Below are 27,405 nucleotides of genomic sequence, written 5' to 3' on the forward strand. Positions count from 1 at the left end.
GGGTGTGTATAAACCATATTACCCAGGGGGCCCATACAGTCAGTAATCAGTATATATGTAAAACACAGAGTTTAAGCGATGGGGAAAAAAAACTTTATTCACACTGGTCAGTCTGGGATTAAATACACGCAAAGGAGTCAGGACCAGAGGTTTAACCTTTAACGCACAGCCAAACTTCAGTCCAAACCTCTGTCTCTGGTCTCCAAGCCCCGCCCCCTGTGCACTGACTATTTCAGTGACACATACCAGCCCCCAAAACAGATTGGGAATCAGTTTGGTGGGGGAGGGGGGGGAACGACTCCACATCTTGTTGAAATAAACCATGAATATGCCCACCCCGCACCTCCAGCCTCAACCCTTGCGATAAGGGGTATTGGGGGTCTTTTCTCCCTCCCGGCACGTACTGAGAAGCAAGGATTACATTAGCTCTGCACACGTTGGTAGAAGTAAATATATCCCAAGTCTTTGGGAGGCTTTTCTGATGCACAAACCTTCTGATCATTGTATATCACCCACCTGTGCAGAAGAGAGATTTATGATATGAGAGAGAGATAAAAGGCAAATGAAAGGGATGTGCAGCTACAACACAGCAATATCTGATTATCTCACCTGCCTTCCTTCTTTATATGACAAACGTAATGGCCACACATGGTGGAGGTCCCCATGTGACTAATGAATGCAAATAATTCATATCCTGCCAAAGTAAACCATAAGGTTAAAAAAATAAAACACAGAAAGTGCTTGTGTCCACTCTGTACATCCACCTCCTCCCTGTTACGTGTACACTCTCTTACCCCAAATGTACCCACTCCCCACAGATACTCACTGCCTGCACCATCCCTCACACGAGGCCCGGCGGCTGCTAAACTCTCAGACACAGACTCTGCAGCTGAACGTCCTTCTGACATATCCATTGCTGCCTCGGCATCCAGATCATCGATATGAGAGAAGATCCAATCAACAGCACGTTCCAGACTATTATTCTGCAGGGAGCAGAGAGGAGAACGTTTGAGAAAGCAGATGGCATGAAACAAGAGGAGGAAAAAAAACTATCTAAATATTAGAGAGCAGAAAGGGGTGACAATGTCTGAGTGTTCGAGAAATGGCAAAGTTTGAGCAGAATGGGATGTAAGAGAGCAAGTAGAGACAGGAAAGTAGACAAAGTGCAGAGTAAGCCAATGCAGTGACATAGTTGCCAATGGACCACAGACAGAGCATTATGAGAGAAGTAGTTACAAGCAGCAGGGTATCTGGCACTTACTGTAGCACGTAGTGCTCGAACAGCCTGTTCTTGTGAGAAACCCATGGATATTATGGTCGCTATATGCTCTTCCGAGGGAGGATCCCCACCAACAATGACTGAAGATGGAGCACTGACCCCTGATACAACTAAAGGATGAGCAAAATCTAGAGAATGGGGCGAAAGATTGAAATACTGTGAGGTCCAACTCTAACCTCTCAAAGTCCTACCAGAAGACCATGTTTTACTTGCAGAAAGGAGCGAGGCAATAAAACGAGGACACGCCACGTCAGGAGAAAGGGGGAACACTTCATGTGCAGTGTCCAGAGAGAAGAGGCACACTTCTGGTACTGTGCCAAGAAGAAGGTGGGTATACTTTTGGCACATCACATTTCAGATGATGCACCAGAGATAAGGGGGCACACTACCAGTATCACACAAGAAAGGAAGACCTGCTCTTTGGTGTGATAAACAAAATGGGCAGAATTCCTGTGCTGCATCAGGAAGAAAAGAGGAGACACTTCCTGCACTGCGTCAGGAATAAAGCAGCACATTTCACTCTCTGTTCCTTTACCACCCTGGGATCAATAATCTCCAACCAGCATATATTATTACCTGGGTCATCCATGTGCGACATCACCCAAGTCATGGCAGCCTCTGCTCCACTGTTACCCGTGTAGTACACAGCCTTACGACATGCTTCTGCTGGAAATCCCATTTCTACCAGCTGAGTGACCACAGATTCATCCAGAACTGGAGCTATCAGGACAAAGGGGTGAGAGGTGGATATGGGGGCAAAGAAACCCTGCAAGGACCTGGGGTGGGTGTAAGAGATCAGAAAGGTGCACCCCACGAAAAGGAAGCCCACAGACAGCCCACTTCCCAGATTCAGACAGAGAATATTAAAAGAATTGACTTGCTTCCTAATAAACAGACACTCAGCAGACCACATGTGCCAATCACATACAGGCCAGCACCGAGCATCATAAACATACATGGCGTGCACCTCTTCAAGTGGCAAGTGGCTGCTTTACCCTAGGTACAGGTCATGTTCACAATCACATGTAAAGGGAACAGGTCACCTGCTCTTCAGATGTCCTATGAAGTGACATACATGACTTGCTGGCTCACAAGGAGCTTGTGGTTCACTCACTCAGCCAGCTGCACACATAAAAAAAAACAACAACAAAAAAACAGGACCACTCTACTTATTGTGAAAACAGGAAACATATGGCACGCTCATTCAAGTAGACAACACAGGTTAGCTTGCATGTCTATGCAGAAATGTACATCTCCCTCCGAGGTGATTTTAGTGTGGCCAAATAGAATTCCAGATTGGTGTCATTGTATCCAGTGAAGTGGGTTATTAAATAAACTGGGAATTGTGCATTTCTGGGATGGGAGCCAAACTGGAAATTATGTACACGGAGTTATGTTGCATAGCAAAATTTGTAATTCTCTTGTCAAATCTCAGCAAAGAGAACAACCCTTTAAGTGATACTGACATTGTCTCACCGTAATTGATTAGGTTGCGATCTGAACCTGCACTGATGAGGAAAAGAGGTAAGTACAGCATGCACTGTGACAGTGCCAGTAACAAACATCTTCTGCAGAGCTGCTGGGGAACGAAAGAGAAAGACAGTACTTGGCAGACTGGATCCCATATTTCTATCAGGAAGTGTATTGTTTTATGTTGGAGGGATAGGGATACAGAAGCATCATTTTAAAAAGATGGATGAGGCAAGTTTTATTTTTTTCTTCATTAAAAGAGAAAATATATGAAAGTGATCCAATCTTGCCACGTACATTTAAGGTCATAAGGTACGGACATTAAAGTTTTCAAAAATGCAATGGGGACCACACACACCCAGGAAATACAGGTGAGGTCGAGTGGAGTTCGCACAAGCTGATACACCTGGCATAATGTGCTTGTGGTGTTTGGTTAGCAATGTTAGAGTTGAAGGGGGGAGTAGAGTCACCATAAGTTTAACCCACACAATTTGTGAGCATTGGAGGAATTCTGAGGCTCCTTCCTTGTTCATGGGAGTTCACTGGATCCTTGTATTTGTTAACCCCCTTACCCACCACATATCAGGTGGAGGGATAGGGGAACCTTTTAGCAAGTCTCTACTCAGGCATGGGGTAGGAAAATCAGTGAACTGCAACAGCTTCCCAGCATTCTTACTTTTAACACCCCCCTTGTTACACATGGATGAAAGGGTAAGGATGGATATATTCTGTCTATTTATGCCCTGTGCAGATCACACTTCCAGGGGTTATGTGGTACTCAGCTCACACACTTATTGCACAGACCATACAAGATGTACCAGCAACAGTCACTACTCTTACTCACAAGGGGTACTCCCTGTTCAGTTCACTCAATGAGTGTACTAAATGCTCAGTTCACTCATGGCACACTCAGTCACCAGTGGTCCCACAAGAGGCAGAAACACTAACATGTCGGAGAGGAGAAGTTAGGGGAGCAGTACGAGTCGTCATCGTCGTTGCCATAGAAACCAAGGCTACCTTTGGGCTCATCTGGGGTGACTAGTGGGGGGGCAACGTCTGGGAGTTCTTCCTCATCCCCTTGCAGCCCCCCACCTCGAAACTGTGACAGATCCAGTTCTTCTGGGGCATCGATAGATACATCTGTGGATTAAGAGGAGGCAAATTAGTATGTTAAAAGTTAGAGGCAATGTATACTTTTCCTCCTTATAATAAATATACAATATTTTTTTAAATAAATTGAAGCTTTAATTAAGATAAAGTAAATATATGATATACATAAACAATAATAAGTGAGGAACGGTCTTATTCAGTAATCTATGAGCAGTAGAGCTTGTTCTAGTCATATAAATGTCCCGATTTACAAAAAGCTGAAGTACCATTAAAGGGAAACTCTACTCACCGAAAATACAGCTTATTTTCCTCCCAAACTAAATTCTACCCATCCCCTGCACCTCTGTAACCCCCCTTGCAAGACATATAAACTTCAATAAATATTATAATTCTTACCTTATTTCCAGCGCCACGTCACACATCCATCCTCCGTCGTCTACACCCCCTTCCGCGTCATCCGATCAGCTGACCCACTCTCCTTCCCTCCGCCAATGAGCTCATACTCATTGGGAATCATTGGGAAGCAAGAGCGCATGCGCATCTAACGCAGCGCCCCACCCCTCGCACGCTTCACGCAGAGATTCATTGAATCCCCTTCTGAAGCTGCATTAGACCCACGTGATGTGCGACGTCCTCATACAGTGCGTGGGGGCGTCGCACGTCGTAACTCACCTTTCCTCTCCTATGGATGCGGAAGCACCATCTAGCGGCTAGGTAAGAGAAGGCAGCTGGAGGTGGGATTTTCAATTTAACCAAAACACTGCGGTTTAGCAAAAACCACAGTGTTTTGACAAACTTGGTTAAGGGTAGAGGGCCAAGGCACCCAGACCACTCAAATGAGATGAAGTGGTCTGGGTGCCTAGAGTGTCCCTTTAACAAATAACACAGCAGTACATCAGAGTAGGTTTCTGATATTGAAAAAGGCAAGTCAGGAAACAAAACGCGATACGCAATACCACTGAGTAAGTTGCTTAGGAAACATTACCAAATTACACTATACCACAGCACAAAGAATACACGAGCTTTTAAAAACAGTCAAAGCACTATGGTAAGTTGAATGAGGGATTAGAGAGAAGATGAGAAACCCTGTTCTGCATTACTGAGGTCAACATAAAGAGCTGGACATATTGATAGAACATGCTGACCTCGCTGTATATGGCAGGGGACCTCACACAGAGAAATCATAGCATTAAATAATGACTTATTGAGGCGGTTTGTGCCTCTTTATCGTGTTTCCTGTCAGTGATAGAAAGTCTTCCAACACCATCGCCAGCTCTTGATGATGTGGAATGGTAATGGTGATAAAAAAAGAAGGTAAATGGACATTAAATAAATAGTGCCATTTATGTACAGAGAATAGAATTTATACATCACGCTTTAATTCTGGATTCTGTTTCTGTACTGTCCTCCTGACTTAATAATCGTAAATCAAGTTTCAGTCAAAACATTGGATACCCAAACAAGCCACTACACTTTACCACCAAGAGAGGAATGCAACACATTAAGATACTTTCTCTTACCCAGTTTTTTGGGAACCCAATCAAGTCCAAATGTGAACTTCTTAATTTGAATGACCAAGTAATCTGGAAATGAGGCAAAGCGGGATGTCCTGTGAGAAGAGAAAGAGTGAGACTGTAGAAAGGGGACTATATGAAACGTTTGTGAGAATGAGAGAGGGACTGTATGAGCTGGGAGAGTAGTATAAGAACAGATAGATGGTTAACAAGGCAGCATCACTAATGGGTTAAATATCCACTCAGCAGTTAGGACAGGAAGTATCAACAAATCTTAAAGGGATACTCCAGGCACCCAGACCACTATCAGACAGCCACTATGCACGAGGACCTCCAACATCGCCAGAATCCCCATAGGAAAGCATTAAATAATACGCATTAGGTCTAATGCATGCGCATTAGGTTTCCCCCACCGGCTAATGTCGGCGGGGGAGGAGCGTGGGCAAAGCCTGACCCAGCACCGAGGGACATCGGTGCTGGATCCAGGTAAGTCACTGAAGGGGTTTGAACCCCTTCAGCAACATGGAATGGGGAGTGGGAGGGAGGAGGGCACTGCAGGATCCTGCAGTGCCAGGAAAATGGGTTTGTTTTCTTGGCACTGAAGAGTCCCTTTAATAAATTCCCCTTCTTCTGTGGAAGCCTCTGTCGTCTCCCCCCCCTCCCGGCCTCAAAAAAGGAGCCTTTTGTACAGACTCTTTTCCATGAAGACCCAGTAAACAGCACCTGTGCAAGGTGACTACTTGGGTGTACCCCCTTTAGTGATCAGGGTCTGACTTAGCCTCCTGAAGGAGATGACAATGGTACATAGGGTGCATAAGGAAGACTCTAGTTTAGCTAATTAGACTTTTAGTTTATAAAATCCCCATATTCCATTAAAATAGAGGCCCGCAACAGTTTATATGCCTCTATACAGACTATTGGTTTTGGGATTCCCAACACAGGACAGTGCAATAGTAGTTTAGATTACTGATTAGCATAAGTACGAGGGCTATGGATTTTCTGTAGTCCCGTTACTTTCATTAGGCCTTTCTTTTAACAAGTGGGTCACATTTAGGAGTTTATTGGTGAGCATCAAGGCAAGTTTTATATGTCCAGTATTGGAGCTGGATAAAAGAGTGCAGACCTGAGGACAGAAGAGGAGTCCAAGACCAATATCAGGGCTAAGGGATAACTTCAGAGGAAGTCTGCTTTTATAATATATAGTAGAAGAAAGGGAAGTTCACACTCAATTTTTTCTTTATAATAACTTTATAATAAAGTCCTATGGACACAGGAATAACAGGGATAATGACTCTTCTTCATGGATGTTGTTCTGTATATTACAGCTTTGAGAAGTTGTTACAGGTTGTATATTAACCTGTATCAAGTGTAAGGTATAGACAAACTTAAAGGCACTAGTCGTCAGAACCACAACAGCTTAATGTTTATATTGCTGCCTAGTAACACCTCTAGGTGCAGTCACTCAGATAGCCACTAAAGGTGCTTCCTAGTCCAGTACTGAGCAGTGTGCAGCACTTATGTTCAGCGTCTCCACGCTTTGCTTGGAGATGCTGAACGCTCCCCATACAGATACACTGAGTCAATGCATCTTTAGTCTGATGCAGCGTTTTGCTGAACATGCGCAATAGCCTCCCAATGCATTCCTATGATAAAGCACTTGATTTGTAGAGATCATCAAGATTAATGATATCAGCGATGGAGGCGAAGCCAGGCACGGCAAGACCAATGAGGCATGGGGGGAAAAAAAGGTAAGTTTAAACATCTTTCCTATGCGATCTAAGAGGGCCGGGACCTAACTGATTTTATTTCTGACCATTATAGAGTTCCTTTATTGTCTGCTCTTTTCGGGTGACTGATGTATGTTGGGCTCTGTTTTTTTTCTATAATCTCACCTACATATAGTAGCAGTAAAATATGTGACAGTGACTTACTCCTCAGAGGCATGGACATTATCAGTTCACAGCAGTGTATCGATCTGTGTCTGGGAGTTGTGGTCTTTTGTTTGAAGGTTATGTACGACTTTCAAGTACAGATTATCTTCATTTACCCATCTTTTGGTCTGTACTCAAGGCTCTGCTGCTTATTTATATGTATCTTATTCGACAGAGCCCAGATACAGATTTGAGTTTTCTTTGACTATCTTATGAGATCTACAGAGCTTCATATACTTTCATATTGTTTTATGCGATATGCAAAGCTTGATATCCTGTTCTACTTTATTTTCACATTCTGTATTTGGGTTCATGAGTTTTTCAATTGAGTTTAAATTATTTAATAGTTCTCACTGGCTATTGAGAAATCCCTCTCTGGATAAGCAATGGAGATTCTCTTATTCATTAGACCTCACACTACCTGGGCAATGGAGACATCCTGGGTTTCTGTTCATGAAAAAATGGAAAAAAATATAGGACTGCTACCTGGGCTTCAGATTCTACGTTCAATAGGAACCCTGCCCAGACATTCCTAAAGATAAATGTTCTAAGTTTAGATCCAGTGTTCTATCCAACATATCCACTTATGTCTCCCTGCCTTCTTGGCTTGGGGATTCCCCATTAGTGATATTGCCATTTTGACCAGGAAATAGGAAACTCCTTACCCATACTTATCAGAATTTTCTTTTCCTGCCCATTTCCATGGCAGTATCAACTTCCCACCCTTTAGTTGATTCTTTATAATAAGACTTCTACAGAAGTAGGGCAATTTCTTAAGATTTGTTAATTGATACTTCCGGTCCTGACTGCTGAGTGGGGATTTAACACATTAGTGATGAAACAATGTAAATAGCCAGGAAAAGAAAATTCCTTAAAGTATATGTAATGATTTTCAGCAAGGGTCCTGCAGTGTCCCTTTAAGACAAACAGGGTGTAGAGAGACATTGGATACAACAGTTAGAGGAGAGAGAAGTCTAGAAGGGCAGCAATATACATTTAAGTGTTTTATGTGACGGAAAAGGGTGGTTTGAGATATGCTTTATGAGGTGGTGAGAAGAATAAGCGGCAAAAATATATTACGGTGGGTAAGGAGAACGGGAATGTGAGGGAGGTTGTATCAGATGGAAGAAGCAAAAGGTATAGCTAGCACGTAATAAAGGACAATGAGAGAAACAGACGGAAAGTGTAAGAAATGGAAAGAGAGACTATAGGGAGAGAGTGGTAATAAATGAAATAAGCTGGGTTAGAAACAGTTAGAAAGCTAGGACAAGAAAAGGTTACAGAGTGAAATGGAAAAAAGATGGGTATTTAATTAGGAAAGTGGAGAAAATGTTTGAGAAAGAGTAAGATGTGTTGTATGAGATTGGAGCTATGATCAAAGCTGAATGGGGGGAGGGCAGAGAGATTGCCTGGGGTGAGCAAAGCTGATAAGAGAAAGTAAAAATGGAAGAAGGAGGCACCGCGAATGGGATGGAGGTGAAATGGCCACAATACGTGGTGCTGAGAATATACAACACACAGGCTGGTAGAGAGAGAATGAAATGACTGAGATAAAGTGATATGAGAACAGGGAGTACAAAGAATTAGAAATAAAGGCTTGAAAAATCAAAGAGGAGTTGGTTGCAGATGAACAAATAACTATACTGTCATTGTCCTGTTATTTAAACCCTTTCCTTAGACTAAAACACATTTCTTACTTCAATGCATTAGATTTGGCTTGAAGGGCGGCACTCCAGAACTCATCGAGTTGTTCAGGGGCAGCAAACGCTTCCAGACAGGATGCGAAGGGGATCCGTGCACGGACCAGCTCAGGAGGGGGGCGATGCTCTTGCTCGGCCTGGAGTCTGTTCTGCTCATAAATACTTAACTCCTCTGAAACACAATAAAGGTCTCTGTTAAAAATACTTTGCTCTGACGTTGCTCCTGCATGTAAATTTGTGATTTAAATAATTTTCTCATAACTCTGTGAGCAAGTAGAATAATGAACGTTATTACACTGGTGCCATCCCATGTACATATCCAAAATTGTCCTTTTTATTCATTCTGGCACACAAGCAAAAATTAACAGTGTCCCTTAGTCTGGTTGTCCCCAATGCACATGAATGATATAACCGTCTTCCTCACTCTGACAAATCACAGGTACATTTACTATTCTCAATATTACTTGCAGGATTGTCCCTACTGAAGCACTAACATCTGGATAGCTCCATATGTGCTAAACAAGATGTGTACCAGACTGTGTACAGGGGAACCCATTGTAAGATTATAAAGTATTAAACACCTGTACACACACAGCCTCCTTTCCATTAATAATCACAAATTATAATTCTGCAACGCTCAGGAGCCATACTCACCTTTGTTCAGAGCAGCTTCCATGGGGACAGGAAGCTGCAGAATGTACTCAACTCTCTGAGTGTACTTGACCTTCTGAGACACCAGGCATTTAATCTTCTCTTCCACCAGGAACCGAAATACTTCATTAGGATTAGATGAACTTCGACAATTTCTCTAAAAGGAGGTGGAAAGGGTGAGCAGTAAAAAAACAGAACTCAGAAGGCTATGTGTCCCTGAACAAACATCCACCTTCAAGGGAAGAGGACTCCATATCACCCTTAACAAACAGACCCTCTCAAGGGAGGAGGACTCCATATGACCCAGAACAAACAGGTTTAGCAAGCTCACAGTTCTCATTCTGGAATGGCTAATACACTGTTGGAGGTAAAGTGACACCTCAGGAAGAAACCTCATATTTCTGTATGCGCAGCATTTTCAAACTGAAACCATACACATACATACTCCAATCACCATAACCACGTCAAAACATGGAAGTGGTCATGGTGTTGGAGTAATTCTTTAACTATATATTTTTTTTGCTTCTATTTAATTAAAAACTGTGACTAAAATTCCTGCCTACTGTGGGATTAAATTAAGAATCTTTTTTTTATTTAAAGGAACATTATCAGAAACTTAAACACTACAGCTTACTGAAGTCCAACCAAATTCTCACTACCGAGAATCCAGGACTCTGGATATAGGTAAAAGACTTGCCAATGTCGGCTGAAATAAAAAAATAAATAAAAGTGTTTAAATGAGTACGCAAATATACATAATGAAAGTCCTTGCATTTCATGCTTAAAGTGAGCACTTAGTAATAGGTACCAATTACTGGAGTGTTTAAATACTCATTATGACTGTGTTGGAATTTCACAAAAAGAGATATGCAGAAACAAAGTAGGCTCAAGATGGCTGCACTGCAAGGGACAGTTTAAGGTAAGTAAACTCTAACCTGTAAACTTTAACCTGCACCCCTCCACCTCGGCCACCAGACACCTAGCGGTGATGGCAAAGTGCCCGAATGATGACAGTGCTGCTTTAAGTTGCTTTAGGTCCACTATCTTAATCACGCAGTTTAATAACAAACCATTTAAAAACTATTTTTTATAAACCAGGGGTCTTTCCTAGGGTAAAAAGACTACTCCATCTCAGCCGCATCAATGATGCACAATTAACACTTCCACATCATCAACGTCAATTTTACCCAACCTGGACAACACTGAGTGGTTAAGAGTGCTGAGGACATTGTAGACCCTCCATTTTTATAAAGCTGGAGGTTTAATAATAAATGAGCTGACAGCACCAGTAAAGGTTCGGTTGCCTTATACTTTGTGGATTTGTTTGAATTATTTGTATTGGATTATGTATATAAAGCATTGATAAGGGTTGATTGCAGCATGTAGTAACCCCTTTAAATAAATAAATAGCTGGTGTTTCTATGTTACAAATGAAATATATCACCACACAGCCTCTCTCCCCCTTTCCATCCATTAAGAAAATTGAAATTACTGCTCTTTTGTTTTTCCCATCGGAAAATCCTGAACACGGCACCCTGGAACCAAAACCCTTTAGCAGAAACGATTAGGTCTCTAGTCTAGAGCAAACAATTGTCCCCAGTGAAAACCCCACTGACATTTTTATTGTAATTTCTTTAGCAGCAACATATTATGCAGCTTTTTTAAGGGCAAATCAATTAATTACTTGTGCTAAATGCCCAACATTTAGAGCAGTGACCTAAAAATTGCACTCCAGGAACATACCCTGAAAATCCTCTCCAAAAACTCACCAATACCCACTCAAAGTACTCACCTCCACCATGTTGATGAAATGGAGGAAGAATTCCTGGGCATCCTGCTGTCGGTTAGTGGAAAATTCTTGGTGTCCCTTTCCCACCAACGCTTTGAACATGCGCGGAGCGATCCCGTCCTGCAGGCCCTGCAAAGCATCAAAGGTGAATACAGTATATGGACACTCGCCTTCCACAAACAAAACCCCAGGTATTACAGTGCAGTCAACAGCAGTGAATACATAACTTTACATGCGAGGCTCACCTTCTGCTCCGATGCTGCATCACCCTCTCGTTCAACAGCCGGCTTTGAATATTCGCCAGATAACAAGGCATTTCCCAGCTTCGCTCTATTGGAATCACATGTTTGGCAAGTTTTACTGCATGCATTTAGACATACACAAGCATAGATAGGAACACCTAACTCTGCACCATCTAACTAATGACACAGCACCGCCTACCTGCTAAATAATGACACTACATTTTCTGCTTAATAACACAGCGCTCTCTGCCTGGTATGTACCACTATATAATCTGCTAAATGACAGCGCCATCACGCCTGCCAACCAAAGATGCAGCACCCCAGCCTGTCAACCAATGAGGCTGTGCTCCCATGTTTGCTAACCAAACATCCTCTGCCTGCTAACTGCATAACTCCTCCTACTTGCTATATGACGCATCTCACTCTACTTGCTACTCAACGACGCAGGTCAAACTGCCTACTAATCAAGGACGCAGCCCACCTGCCTATTAACCAGTGATGCTGCACTCGCTCTCCACAACATAATAACTATGAACTAGAGACCCTTGAACTATTTGCAAACCAGAAATGTAGCCAGTTTAAGTGACAAAGTCCAAATTTTTATCACTGATTTTTTTCCACAGATTGTTCCTTGGATGAGGTTTCTAAAATTCAAAACTTAGATTTAAAAGAATGTTTAAAAAAAAAAAATTTTTAAATAACAGAGTGTTCCTGCCAGTGTTTAGATTATGGTTCTCATCCCCATTCAAATAAATATTAAACATAAGCAGAGTCAGTCTCCTCAATGTAATTGCTTAGTCAGAGTCTGTAGCAGCGTGGTAGCAAAACTATGTGAAAACACTGCTGTTTGTTTGAAACAGCAACATTTTACATTGTCAGAAAAAGGCATAGGGTCTATGCGCCAAAGCCCCTTCATTAAGATGAAGTGTTTTTGGTGCTTAGTATCACTTTTAAGTGATGTCTTGGTTTATAATTTAGATGTAAGTACAAATTGATTAGAAGCTGAACTTTTTTGTACTGTGCTATATGGCGGTTCTATATAGATAAAGCATAGAATAAAAGGAAGGGGTAGCGCCTTAATACATTTCTTGAGGTAGGTACGTTCTCCAAGGTAGTAGAATATGTGGAAACAGAAGAATGCAACAAAATATAAGATATCATGTAAGGTGAAAATATAAAGAACGAAAGCAGTACACATTAGTAAAAACAATTAATGCGTTTTGCCAGTAAAAAAGCTTTTTAAAAGTGTTTTTGCTACTTTTATTATTTTGTAGTTTTATGTACTGGCTTATTAAATAAAATAATTAATATACTAACCTCTTTGGACTTTCTTGTGGAGCCTAGGACCACACATTCCTTTGGTGGGGAAAATACCATCTGAGCAAAACCGTATTTTTGCTCTATATTTGTGAGTTCCTCTCCTAATGTTTATTAATTTACAAAAACATTGAGTACTATATTTCTTTTATTTCATATACAGCATCAACCTACTAACAAGCCTGCAAGACCCTAAAGATGGGGTGGAAACCATCCTGAGTCAATACACCAAGATGGAGGTCCTTTGCCCAAATGCACATTATGAAAGAAGACACCGAACATCACTAGGCAGTGATTTAACTGCCCAAGCGCATTCCGATAGAGTTACCTTAGGTGCAGTTTCATTCTTTATATTTTCAGCTTACAAAGATAGAATATACTATATTTTGCTGCATTATTCTGTCTCCACATATTCTACTACCCCTGAGAATGTAGACAGAAAGCCAGTTGCCTAAGGCAACCAGACTATAAGTGTGTCCAGGGGAGTCCAAAAAAAGGGGGTAACCCTTACATACGTAAATAGAGAAAATACAAAAGAGGAAGAACTAGAGAGAGATAGGGAACTCCTAATCTCTGCTCCAGATCGACCAGGGCTGGAAACCCCTACCTAGCTGTAATGCTAAAACTTAACCTTTAATAAAGTAGAATTAAAACAATGCAAACACTTGTAGAGAGAATGTATAATAGTGATAACAGTGAAAACAAAAAAATAATAAATGAGAAAATAAAAATAAGGAGTAGTGCCTATATAGCTGTGGTAATGGACAATTGCACCAATAGAGAAAATAAACTTGTTGTCCTTAACAACCACCCAAAGGTCGAAATCTAAAGTCAAAACTAGTCACTGATCGTTCACATATCCTCAAAAGAAGGAGAAATATGTATGGGAGTGCTGAAAGGTTGCTCATGAGCTACAATGTTGCACAGGTAGCTAGTAACACTGTGAATAAAATCATGTAGCCAAAGCATATAAATGCCCAGACTCCCATATAATAAAATACAGGAATAACCCTGAGGAATGTACCGACCTCAAGAAATATATTAAGGCACTACCCCCTCCTTTTTTTCTACGCACTTTCTACTGGACCAGAATTGAGAGACTGTGGTTTGGGTGTTTGAGCTGCCTATCCTCTTCAAGCATATGTGCTAGAAACCAAGCTCCCATGTATTTTTGAACTATATAAATACTAAAAGGAATGTTATGGCTTCTGTCCCTATTCGTTGGTTGTCATGAAGACAAATTTACACTGCACAAAAATGATTGAAATAACTATTCTCTATGTTGATTTTTATTATTTCTACTGACTTAAATATATTCAACTCAGAAACTAAGTTGTCAGGTGTTTTAAAGCCCTGCAACAAGAACACGTACTCTACAGAGTCTGAAAAATGACAAACAGGGCCGTAAATATATTAGTAGCCTGCAGGCTCCCTCAGTATGGGAATGCTAGAGAAAGATGTTCGAGCCGGATAAAAGTACATAAAATAAACAATACACAGAATGAACAGCTTTTGTATGGAAAGCATATGTCAGCTGTATACATTGTCATAAAACAAAATGACATTTAATAGAACACATTGTGTTTAAAGCAAGATGAATTATCCTCAGGAAAAAAATGGAGTTGGGATTAGAGGTTATTCGATAGGCAACAAGAGGCTTGTAATTAAAAGAGATTCAATTTAATCCTTAAACATACTAGATTTACTGGAATAATATATCCTTTGGAAAATAAGAGTATGGTTTTAAAGAACATCCTGAGATGTCTAACATGGTCAGTTTTGACTGCACAAGATGATTGACTGGTACATTGTAGTCACAAGACTGATATTTTACCTACACAAAACATGCCATGCCCTCTCACTCTGTAAACACATGCTTACACCTGGGTGTTGAAATCCTGTGTTGGATCAGTGGGCGCCTTCTGGAAGATCTGCTCCATGCGTTCGACATATCTGAAAGGAAAATATCTTTAGCAGTGGAGCAAGTACTTTCCCTACTGACCTATATTCAGTGAACTACGTCTTATCTGCATCTGACATGTACTGCACTAACTCTGCCAATCCCACAAACAGAGATCACATACTTTTGCTGGAAGGCTGGGATGCTGAAGAGAACTTGCATGGTGGAGTTCAGGTAGCAGCTGTTCCCCAGATTGCGGATCCCGGTGTATCCATGTCCATATAATGGCTGTAGCTGAACTCCTGACTCCTGGATTAGTTCCCATTCACCAATTCGCTGATTCATGTCGATTTCCAGTTCAGTCATTGTCTTGTCAGTCTAAGAGGACAAAAACTTATATGGTGAACACAAATAATTATTTGTAAGACAACCAGCATTTACCAAATTCCTTAACTACAGTCCTCCCTAGATCCCATACCTTCCAGGCAGCATGGTAGAACAAGGCAGACCCACACCAGTGACCACATTTGCTCAGTGTCAGTGCAGGGTAAGTCAGCCTCCCCCATTGTGTGGGCTTTTTTAATTGTTCTGGTTTAATATAAGTACCAACCTTCTGCATTTTCATCATGTCAATTCCAAAGTGAGAAAGGTGCTCTGCCAGACTGGGGTCCAAAACCATATCATCTTCATCATAAGAGTACACATCTGCAGAGAAAAGGAACTGGTTTAACAAAGTACAATAATGGGAAAAAGAAAGCAGCCTGTGCCAGCGGTGTGTGCTAAGAGAGGACACATGAGGTAGCTGAAACTGCTAGGAGTGTGTGCAAACAGAGGAGTCACAAAATGCCAGCAGTGTGAGCAGGGAGAAGACACACAAACAGGGCACACTGTGCCAGAAGTGATAGGACACATACAGGGCAGACTATGCCAACAGTGTGAGCAGACATATACACACACAAGGCAAAGTGCACCAGCAGTGTGAACATAGAAAGGAAACAGACACACATGGGCCAGACTGTCCCAGCAGTGAGAGGGCAAGGACACACACAGGGTAGACTGTCCCAGCAGTGATAGGGCGAGGACACACACAGGGAAGACTGTACCAGCACGTGAAAGGGCGAGGACACATAGGACAGACTGTCCCAGCAGTAAGAGGGCAAGGACACACACAGGGTAGACTGTCCCAGCAGTGATAGGGCGAGGACACACACAGGGCAGACTGTCCCAGCAGTGAGAGGGCAAGGACACACGGGACAGAATGTCCCAGCAGTGAGAAGGTGAGGACACACACAGGGCAGACTGTCCCAGCAGTGAGAGGGTGAAGACACACACAGGACAGACTGTGCCAACTGTGTGAACAGTGAAAGGGCGAGGACACACACACACACACACACGGCAGATTGTGCCAGCAGTGTGTGTATTGAAAGGAAAAACACAATGCATGTTGTGTTAGCAATAAAAGCAAAGCAAGGACACACACACAAGGCAGACTGTACCAGCAGTGTGTGTAGTGAAAGGAGAAACACAATGCACATTTTACCAGCATTGTGTGAAGGGGTGAGGAGACAGATACAGTACAGCTTGTGCCAGCAATGTGAGCAAAGCAAGGATAAACACACAGGGCAGACTGTTCAACAAGTTAGCTGTGTGATGAGACACACACAGGGCAGACGGCGGCAGTGTCTCGTTACCACTTGGAGATAAATAAAGATGTGGCAGAGGAGTCTGGTGCAGGTTATGATGTCTGCAATCGTTGGAGCTTTTTAAAGGCCACCTGTCATACCCCAAACTACTTTTGCACTTTTTAAAGAACATCAAATGTCATGTATACATTGTGCTAGCAGTTTTGGTAGCAACTGTATAAATATATATTGGGAGACAAATCAAATTAAAATAGGTTTTTCTCCCACCTGTCAATCAATTCTTTGGCATAGATTCTATGCAGAGGAATTGATTGATAAAGGAAAGAAGAAGAAATCATCCACATGTGGTCCTGCTGCTCTCTAACTATAGCAACCATAGTGCATGCACTGTGGTTGCTATGGTAACTCCCTAGCTGACACTGCTAACACTGGATTGGGAGTATAAAAACAGTGATGTTCAGGCGACGTCACTGTTACAGAAGTCTAACACCCACCTCTGTAATGAGATCGCGACAGGGCAAGCAGAGGGTCAGTAAGTAGTGAAAGGTTTGCTTTAAATGAACCTTGTTGTTAACACAGGTCTGAGTGATACAATTAAAAAAATAGTAGGATGATGTGAGGTAAAGCAAATATAGATGAAACTAACCAGCCCCGTCAGGTGTGATTGTGCCCAGTTTGACAGCCAGAGGGTAGCCGGTTTCACGATAATGCTGCACTGCATGGTTATTTCCCCCACTGCCATCGAAGTATCTTCTTCCACACAGGATGGAGCCGTCTGTGAGATTGAGCCAGAGATTCTCTCGAAGGTCACACACACTGCATTTCCACCCACTATGCAGAATGAGAAATACCGAGATAAAAAGCAACATGTGAGCTTGAGACGTACAGAAAAGGAACAAGACAGAGAAAGTGAGACTGCACTCGAGAGAAGCAATCCGGCAGATCATGGCAAAGAGAGAGAGAAAGAGACACGGAAGCAATTACAGAAAGAGAACTGGATATGCTAACAAAGTGTGGCATAAAAAGAAATCAGAAGAGAACACATGGTGGGGAACGGAGAGAAAGTATGTAAGAGACAAAAGAAATCAGAAAACAGAGGAAATAGATGCTTATCAGATTATCAAAGTTGTCACATACCAAGGAGGAATCCGGGGAAGTCCTTCAAGCTGTGGAAGGTTGAATGCATGTTTTGAGACCTGCCTCACCTCCCCATCCCAAGCCTGAATCTCCTGTTTACGCGATGCAGAGTCAGCAGATAAGATGGCTTCAATGGCAGAAGTTACCTGAGAGGAACAGAACAGATTGAAAAGCAAACCAGACTCCTATAAATGAATATTATGAACAACAGGAAAAAGAGCTGCAGCTCTGTTAAGACCTGCAGTGGTTATGGTACTGCTGTCTTCTATTCCTTTCCCAATAGCTGAGCATAAGTGATTATAACTGAAGTTAGGGTGTAGAGGAATAGTGTAGATGAATGCAGCTTCCAAGACAATTCTCCCCAGCAAGTAAAATATTCCCCAAGCATGAGCCTAGACTTCATGAAGGGTGTAACAGGAATAAGGTTTTATTGATGCCACACTAGCGTTTATGGGAATCCTCCTGCAAGAGGACCTCCCACAGTAAACAAAGGAAATAACCAATCAGTGTTTACAGTAACACACTCCCTCTCTCTGCCTGGGAGATATTGAGATACGTTAAGGAATAACCCAATTATCTCCAGGCAGAGAGCACACAATTTCCCCAAAACCTAGAACACCCCTTTATACAACAGGTATCTCCACAAATTACATATCCCCTGATAACCCCGATATGGGGGAACAACATATAAAAAAAATATATATTTATTTTTTTAATTCTTTATTTTTGTTGTGCAGTTGGTTACATGTTATCGTCATACGCCACAACAGCGTGTTTGAAGATGTGTTTAGGTTTGACAGTGGCATGAGAGTTTGCATAATTTTATATAATTATAACAGGTTTAGCTAAACAGTAACATCGTTCGCATTTAGTGAGATGGTTCTCGTTTAACATTGCTAGGGTAGTTTTGTTAGTGTGGATGTGGTGTTGTGATGTGATTCGCTATGTAGCAGTAACTGGGTTGTGGGTGTTGTCTATACGGGTAGTGCTACTCTTGTATAGGCTATGCTGCAGGGAAAAACCAAGTAACTATGCTAAGGTTTGTCAACGGTTTAAGGTGGTATCACTACACAGTCTTGACGTTAATGTAAATAGTTGTGTTTTGAGTAATCTGTGGTACCTGTGAGAGTTGGTTTAGTCCGTACCCATATATGCTCGTTGTGTGGTCGTAAGGAAGATGAGCCCCTTGCCAGACATTTAGTACCAGTCCTGTGTGGGCTGGGTGTGTTCCCCCTGTGCTGTCTGTGTATGGGCTGTGTGCCTGAGAGTGACCCATATCGGGTGGGTGGTGGTACCTGATTAGCTTGCTGTGCTGTCCCTGTGGGCTGGAGCCTTCGAGGGTAATATGTGGGGGTGTGCTAACCGGCTGTTTGAATGGTAACATAGCCTTCATAAACGAGAGTTAAATTAAAATAGCAGTAAGGAAAATAAACAGGAAAAGCCAGATTGCATCACTTGGAGAAAACTTGGAGAAAATAGAGTTATAGATAACAGTAACGATTAATAACTGTACGTGAGAGGCAGGGTAGCGTTCCTTTTGTAAGCGGCTGGTGTGCCGTTTCCTACATCTCCTCCAGGAGCCACTGCGATCGCAAGTGTTGCTCAACAGTTCCAGTTATCCCCGATGGGCCCAAGGGTCTTGTGGAGAGGCATTGAGCATGTGGGTGTTCCCCTGAGTCCTCTGGAGCCAGAAATGCTCAGGCTGAGTCCAATGTTATCCCCTGGGGTTTCGGGTTGCCGTTGATGTGCGGTCGCAGTGCGTTAAGGGAGGTTGTGAGTCCCTGGTAATCAGGACGTGGTCACAACTTCTGCCTCCGCTTTTTTTCTCTGTGGCACAAATGGTGTTATCTTCGCTGGGTCCCAGCGTTGGGCCGTGGAGGAGGAGGTCCCCGGACGCCCTGGAGGAGTGAAGGAGTCCTCAGGCAAGAGAGTCGTGACTAGTGACTCCGCTCCCTGAAGGTCTGTTACTGTGTAGAACGCGTTGTTTCTCTGGACCTGCAGCGCCCTCGGCGTGCACCATTGGTAAGTTATGCCGCTTTGCCTCAGGAGTGCCGTGAAAGGTTGGAGGGATCGCCGCCATTGAAGAATGTCCCCGGATAGATCCGTGTAAAAGGTAAGGGCCACATTCTCGAAGGTGAATGGTGTTTTTCCTTTGAGGGTTGCGAGTACTGCTGCCTTGTCTGCGCCCGTGCGGAACTTCACTACCACATCTCGGGTTGCAGATACCAGGGCTCTTTGTGGCTTGGGGACTCGGAAGACCGCGTCAATTGAGGTATTTTTGGCTTGTTTCGGTGTCAGGATTACTCTGTCCCTCTGTCGGGATATCGTCGGGGACCCTTATTTTTACATTGTTGCGGCGTCTGAGATCTTCCAGGGCCGTGAATCATAGGTTAGTGGCCTCTTGTTGCTGTTTAAGGGTCTGTACCTCCGTCCGGAGCTCCAGTATGGCCTGGGCCTGTTTGTCTGATGAGGCCTCCAGTATTCCGATGCGGTTCACCATACCCGTCAGGTCCGTTCTTAGCTGGGCCATGTCGGCTTGCAACACTTTCTGCAGATGGCCCAGCATGGTTCGTAGTGTTTCCGTGGTAACCAGGTCGGGTAGCCCCTTTTTCGAGGTCGGCTGTGTTAATGGGGCAAACATTCCGCCCCATGTCGTCTGAGGAGTCAGTATATTCAGCAAGGTCTGCGGCCATTTTGGGCCCATGTGCTCCCTGCGCCTGTCGGAACAAGTCTCCGATATCTGGCCCGGTTTTGGGTTTATCTGGTCTCTGTTTCTTTGTCTTTCTCCCCATATCCTCTGTGGGTCAGTGGGGTATCTTTACTGTGCTTCGTATAGGCGTTATAACGGGTGTTTTAAGCAATTTGCACCGAGAGCCCATCTATGTGCGTCTATCTCGTTCGCTTGCTTGGCTCCGCCCCCCATATTCAAATTTCACCCAGATCGGTTCAGGGGTTCTCAAAAAGTATGGAAGTCATAATTTACCGACCACACACGAGGCTCCTGCCCAAAACAGTTCCACGAATTCAGCGCGTGCGGTCGGTCAATTCAGAAAATGGCATAAAAACGTATAAAGTCACGAATGGATCCTCCTGGCTCATGGTAGCGATTGCTCCTCTTGTTCGTATGAAGCAAACTACTGAATGGCGCTCTCCTGGCTGTTTAGTATGTTTCAGCGGTGGTTCGGGAAGTCCAGTGTCCGATTTTAGTTCCAGACACTCGACGACCAAGTCCCGCTGCCTCCTTTCGTGCAAACAAGATGGTCGCCATTTTCTGTTCCACGTGGCATTCAGCTATATGAACGATGGCCGCCCAGAGAGCGCTTAATAGACGGTTCTCTTTGAAGTTAATGAGCCAGGAGGGTGGTCGTGTTCGGTAGTTTTTAAACTGCCGAACCAATAAATCCAAAACAAACGAAATGTTGCAGAAATTCAAGAACACAGAAGAAAATGCCGAAACTAAGTCTATTTTCTTTACAAGCTCAATATACACTTCTCAGTTCATATTACCCACCCGATCCCTGACCATCTCTGGAAGCTCCAACAGCTCTTCTCGCTGAATCTCCAAGAACTCTGGTAGAATAACTAACTTCACCATCTCCTCATATTCACACTGATCCTCAGCCATGTCAAATCCACCCTCCATTCCTAGTGATTCGGTAGGGAAAAAAAGAGCACAGAGGTGAGTCAAGCACATGGTAGAGGAGACTAAAATCCACTCACTGATTTATACAAACTCCAGAAATGAGATACACACTTTATCAAGTGCCTACCTATTGCTAGACGTGTTGGCTTCTTGCGGGGAGGATCGCCACTAGAACTGGAGTCATCAGATTTCTGGAAATTACAAAAGTGACAAACATTTATTAGGATTTATCATATCACTTCTCTAACTTTTTTACAGATAGACTGTTCTCCAACCCACTCTCATCCAGGTCCACCAAACCATTCACCTCCAATCTTCCAACCCACTTAACTCCAGTAAATGGAGTATCTTCAGCTGGTCTTTCTCAATCAATAAGCAAAGCCCTGAACTGTCAGAATTAGATTATAGCAGAGAGCCTCTGGCTCTCCTAAAGGAGTTAAATGGCACCTCCCAGACCCCAAGTAAGTTGTCAAACTGTTAAATGGCATGAGTACTTACATTAGGGGAGGGGGTGCCAGGGCACTCCTGGCTACATAAGAATAGCTTGGAGAGTCCCTTTAATACAGCTGTGCAATAAATATTTCTAACACCACCAGAGTACTATTTAATTGGTATCGTTCAACCTTGCCACGTTACTTGTTAGGCAAATTTTACATTACATTATGTTTTAAGACATACTTCACAAAGCACACGCAACTGCTTTTCTGCCACCCCTCTCCTTATTCCTCTTCTAAAGATGCTTTATGCATTTGCATCTTTGTCTGCTATATATTGCTCTTTTTATGCAAAATAAAGCAAAATTATTCATACTGCTTGGAGTATTTTGTGAACTCCCAAATAAATATGAAATACTTTTTTTTTTTTAAGCTACAAAAGATGAGTAAATAATATTCTATTTCTTATTATGAGACAAAGATTTTTCTATTTTATTTCCATTTAAATAAATATAGTGGCTTTGCATACTTTACACTATAGATTCTTACTAATGTATGTACACATAATATATGTACACATAATGAGCATCTTTAATTTAGGTTGTTCTCCAAATACAAGTAATTAACCTATTTAACTGGTGACAGAGCACCTTGCAATAATTGTATCATTATCTATGTATTTATAATGGTATAACAAAATCAGTTCTGATACAACTGTTTAATCAGAAAAAGTATTATTCTACATATGACATCTCCATCTGGTTACAAAATTTAAAGATTATAACAACCAGAAAGTTTTTAAGTTTAAAAAAAATAAATCATGATTTTAACAGTCTTACTGACAAGTGATTTAAATCCAATTTATCCTGGCTCACACACATCAACATAATTCTGCAGTCAATGTATAAAAAGAGAATATATGGTGCATTGTTGACCGGTTGAATAAATGGACTAAGCAAATGTCTATTCACTACAGTTCTGCTATTTTTTGGGCATAAATTTGGAATTTCATTGTCAATTTTTCAAAGTTCCCAATTTAATAAATAAGAACATCAATTGACAATGTAGATTTATATTGGGTCCCATGTGACCACTTTCATTAATCACACAGGCAGAAATGGTGGTAAGCCGAACTGTTCCAAGGTCTTACAAACCCACTGGTGTTATGTACATCATTTCTCATCGTGCAAGAACATAATGACATGTAGAATCCCAACACAACTGTATGTGCAAGAGTCACTCAGAATCATACCGGTTTAGGGATTCGCTTGAAGTGAAGGAAGGCTCTCTGTCCGGTCTTGTTAAAGTAACGCTCTACAAATGGTCTTCCAAATCCCAGAAATGTGTTCATACAGATGTACAGACCACAGTCTGATTCCTACAGAACAAATACATAAATTAACTAATTTATTGTTCAGGGTCATAACTTAAAAAAAATAAACATAAAAAAAAAAAAATATATATATATATATATATATATACACACACACACACACACGCATACAAACTAACAAAGGCAACACTGTTAAATATTTTGACAAGTAATTTTCTAAGCTCAGAAACAGCAGTGTATGCACAAATACTACAGTGTTTAATACAGATGAAGAACAGGGAGGGGGAAGACGAGAGGTGGACATATTAGAAGGCTGTACAGTATGCATAGCTGGATATAAAGAATACATAGATAAGCATGCAACAAGGGGGAGGTCCTTTAGATGTGTAGATGAGAAGGGAATAAATGATGTGTGTGAAGATGAGGGGGTGGGTTTGTAGGTGATACTTTGATGTTGATGTCTGCAGGTCAACAGAGAGTGAGAAGTTTCTTAAAGAGGTTATTTAGGCAAGTATGTGTCACAGGTAGAATAGTCTAAAGGTGGGAATATGCTATGCATTGTTACGATAAGCAAAATATTCAATTTTTGATAGCCAAGAAGGACGTTTTTAGGTAGCCGTGTAGATACGGATTAGAGGTTCTATAGAAGGCTTAGTATAGCACTGTGTACTAAAAAAAAACAAAGAAAAAGTCCAATAATAGGGCGGGTGCTGAAAGACAGTTTATGAAAGTGATGTTGATTGTTCTATTAAAGATAGGTAACTGTTTAGTAGAGTTCCTCATCCTGCTGTTTTCCTGGGGGCCCATCACATGTTCATGCTGTTGGATAGAACATGAAAAATACTGTCCTGCTTTATGCAATATTTATTTTCTACAGGAGGGAAAGCATCCATAATAAATATAAATTATTTGCTCCCTGCAGCATATAAGCACTATATTCTGAATGGCAGCACATTTTATGTGCAGCATATCAGCATAAAGAATGTGTACAGGAAACTGTGGATATAAAAGAACAGACGTTCTATGCATGCTTACAGAGACATGTCTTAATGTTACTCACAACAGCAAGCCAAAAACATATTTACCAGTGGTGAATTTCTACTTGCCATGGCTAATTTTCACTTGCCAATACCTTGTAGAAATTGAGCCATGCTTATAGGAACCGTGACATGATGCATTGGGTTAGTATTAGAAACGAAGATTCTATTTGTGGATAATTTAAGACGTGGCTGCAAAGTGGTTGTTTTTGTGAAAACATTATGGGTCTTTTTTTGGAAACCATATTTATGTAAATAATAAAAAGGGACAAATTAATGTAAAACTATTTCCATCTAATAATCTCCATAATAATGATTAAGCTAATGAAACAAGAGGTTAGAGAGCAAGTATTATATCTGGCTTTGAGATATGGAGGACTGCGCCAATGTGTTCTATAGATGACTGTATGAGGACTCACATTTGCTCCTGACCCTACACATATAGCCACATTTGTGTATTGGTTATGTGTAGGGGCATGATCTCTGAGCGTCTGTATACAAAAGTGAGTCCCCTACAAATGGTTCAATAGGTACATCACCTCCTATAGGTAACTATGGGGGAATGTTTTGTAGCTGGATATATGGAAGGGTTAGACTACGAAGACTATTTTCTATAATTATGTGATGGGGAAGTGAGAAATGACTGGTTGACTTAGACGAGTTGTCAATTTCAAGAGCTGGATGTTTCTACAAGCAGCAACATGATAGCTGGACGTTTTACAAGTCTGTGCATTAGGTAAGTTGTGGGGATTTCCATAGGTGGCTGAATACAAATAGGATGGTTGAGATCTTATATAGTGACCATATGAAGAGGAAGTCTGAGGTTCTTGAGGAGAGGTGAAGGGGTCTGTAAATGGCACTAAAACAAGAAGAGTTGAAGCGTTTTTAAGTGGCTTTATAATAAAAATGATTCAGAAATATAAGTGCCTGTATAAAAGGAGGGTGGGAGAGTTTAGAAGTGACTGTACGATGAGGGAGTCTTTCTAAGTTCCAGTATTACCAGGAGGGCTGTGCCAACATAAAGGGACAGGAGGACCTCTGTGAGTGTGAGTAAAGGGGGAAGAGAAGAGCTGGGTTATGTCTCAGTATAAATGAGTGCTGGGTGTGTCTATAGGTGCCAAAATTAAGAGGGGGCTGAGGGTTTTTAATAATTATGCATTGGGGTCTCTATAACTGCCAGTATGAAGAGGTATCGGGGGACTCTATGATGGCCCGTATAAGGTGGGTGTTGGGGTCTCTGTACAGCCAGTATAGGGGGTGGGGGAGGCTGTAATAGATATTTAGGGTGTAAGGCCAGTATGATGGGGTATTGGGGCTCTTTACAATTGCCAGTATGAAAAGAGGTGCTGGGGGTCTCTGTACAGCCAGTATGGGGGCAGCAATAAATATATTAGGTGTACAGTCACTATGGGGAGGGCTGTAATAAATATATTAGGTGAACGGTCACTATGGGGAGGGCTGTAATAAATATATTAGGTGTACGGTCACTATGGGGAGGGCTGTAATAAATATATTAGGTGTACGGTCACTATGGGGAGGGCTGTAATAAATATATTAGGTGTAGGGTCACTATTGGGGGGCTGTAATAAATATATTAGGTGTAGGTTCACTATGGGGGGCTGTAATAAATATATTAGGTGCACGGTCACTATGGGGGGCAGCAATAAATAGATTAGGTGTACGGTCACTATGGGGGGGAGGCTGTAATAAATATATTAGGGGTACGGTCACAATAGGGAGGCTGTAATAAATATATTAGGGGTACGGTCACTATGGGGGCTGTAATAAATATTTTAGGTGTACGGTCATAATGGGGGGGGGGCTGTAATAAATATATTAGGGGTACGGTCACTATGGGGGGGGGCTGTAATAAATATATTAGGTGTACGGTCACTATGGGGGGCTGTAATAAATATATTAGGTGTACAGTCACTATGGGGGGCTGTAATAAATATATTAGGTGTAGGGTCACTATGGGGGGGCTGTAATAGATATATTAGGGGGGCTGTAATAGATATATTAGGGGGGGCTGTAATAGATATATTAGGGGGGGCTGTAATAGATATATTAGGGGGGGCTGTAATAGATATATTAGGGGGGGCTGTAATAGATATATTAGGGGGGGCTGTAATAGATATATTAGGGGGGGCTGTAATAGATATATTAGGGGGGGCTGTAATAGATATATTAGGGGGGGCTGTAATAGATATATTAGGGGGGGCTGTAATAGATATATTAGGGGGGGCTGTAATAGATATATTAGGGGGGGCTGTAATAGATATATTAGGGGGGGCTGTAATAGATATATTAGGGGGGGCTGTAATAGATATATTAGGGGGGGCTGTAATAGATATATTAGGGGGGGCTGTAATAGATATATTAGGGGGGGCTGTAATAGATATATTAGGGGGGGCTGTAATAGATATATTAGGGGGGGCTGTAATAGATATATTAGGGGGGGCTGTAATAGATATATTAGGGGGGGGGGCTGTAATAGATATATTAGGGGGGGGCTGTAATAGATATATTAGGGGGGCTGTAATAGATATATTAGGGGGGGGCTGTAATAGATATATTGGGGGGGGCTGTAATAGATATATTAGGGGGGGCTGTAATAGATATATTAGGGGGGGCTGTAATAGATATATTAGGGGGGGCTGTAATAGATATATTAGGGGGGGGCTGTAATAGATATATTGGGGGGGGGGCTGTAATAGATATATTGGGGGGGCTGTAATAGATATATTAGGGGGGCTGTAATAGATATATTAGGGGGGGCTGTAATAGATATATACCGGTGTGTGGAAGGAGAAGGCGCACTCATCCTTGTGCACTCGGTCTCCAGCCCGGGGGACCCGGATAGTCGGCAGCACAGACAGTAGCGCATCCTTCATGTCAGCCATGACTCCGGCTCAAGCAATACTCCGTTTCCGCTTCCGGTGCCTGTCTGTCTGTCCGCCGCTCCCCAGTCTCCGGGGTGACAGACCGAGCAGGGAGGAGGCAGGGCGCATGCGCAGTCCGCACGCCGGGTCACGTGCTGAGCCTTGCCTCACTGGCGGCCATGTTTAGTGAGGGCAGCACACACCCAGACACTCATCATTTCATCAAACCATTGTAGTTATATCACTTTATAAGGAGTTAGTTACTCAAGTCAGAATTCAGGGTGAGTAGCTGAACTGAAAGCAGAGCTGACAGAGAATTTTAACAGCTTGGTTATTTTCACATTTGAAATTCACAGGGTCACTGAGCAATACTGTGGGGAGCATGTCTCAGTC

General features: G+C 42.3%; 1 protein-coding gene across 2 annotated transcripts; it reads right to left on the reverse strand.

Moving 5' to 3' along the window:
- Positions 1–70: 70 nt before the first annotated feature.
- USP5 (ubiquitin specific peptidase 5) lies at positions 71–27,128 on the reverse strand. Of its 2 annotated transcripts, none has more exons than XM_063435193.1 (20): positions 26,926–27,128; positions 23,013–23,138; positions 21,454–21,517; positions 21,195–21,328; positions 17,684–17,829; positions 17,193–17,377; positions 15,514–15,608; positions 15,088–15,281; positions 14,885–14,956; positions 11,690–11,774; positions 11,448–11,573; positions 9,659–9,812; positions 9,002–9,176; positions 5,380–5,468; positions 3,698–3,889; positions 1,856–1,999; positions 1,262–1,407; positions 827–983; positions 610–694; positions 71–516 (listed from the first exon to the last, which is right to left on the reverse strand). In XM_063435193.1, the coding sequence occupies exons 1-20, from the start codon at positions 27,031–27,033 to the stop codon at positions 423–425; spliced, it is 2,571 nt and encodes an 856-aa protein (XP_063291263.1). In that variant the 5' UTR covers positions 27,034–27,128; the 3' UTR covers positions 71–422. The 2 variants fall into 2 exon arrangements, with proteins under 2 accessions (XP_063291263.1, XP_063291264.1); XM_063435194.1 differs by having other exon boundaries at positions 3,767–3,889; positions 26,926–27,127.
- Between the last annotated feature and the right edge of the window lie 277 nt (positions 27,129–27,405).

This window comes from Pelobates fuscus, chromosome 10, assembly GCF_036172605.1.
Source record: "Pelobates fuscus isolate aPelFus1 chromosome 10, aPelFus1.pri, whole genome shotgun sequence".
Classification (NCBI taxonomy): Eukaryota; Metazoa; Chordata; class Amphibia; order Anura; family Pelobatidae; genus Pelobates; species Pelobates fuscus.

What these genes read in the sequence shown, in the direction of transcription:
- USP5 (XM_063435193.1), bottom strand. Translation starts at nt 27,033, where the DNA reads ATGGCTGACATGAAGGATGCGCTACTGTCTGTGCTGCCGACTATCCGG. An exon ending in AATCACACCTGACGGGGCTG is followed by an intron (nt 15,609 to 17,192) that starts GTTAGTTTCATC and finishes TTTTCTCTGCAG; the next exon opens with ATGTGTACTCTTATGATGAA. An exon ending in CATATAAAGAAGGAAGGCAG is followed by an intron (nt 517 to 609) that starts GTGAGATAATCA and finishes TCTTCTGCACAG; the next exon opens with GTGGGTGATATACAATGATC.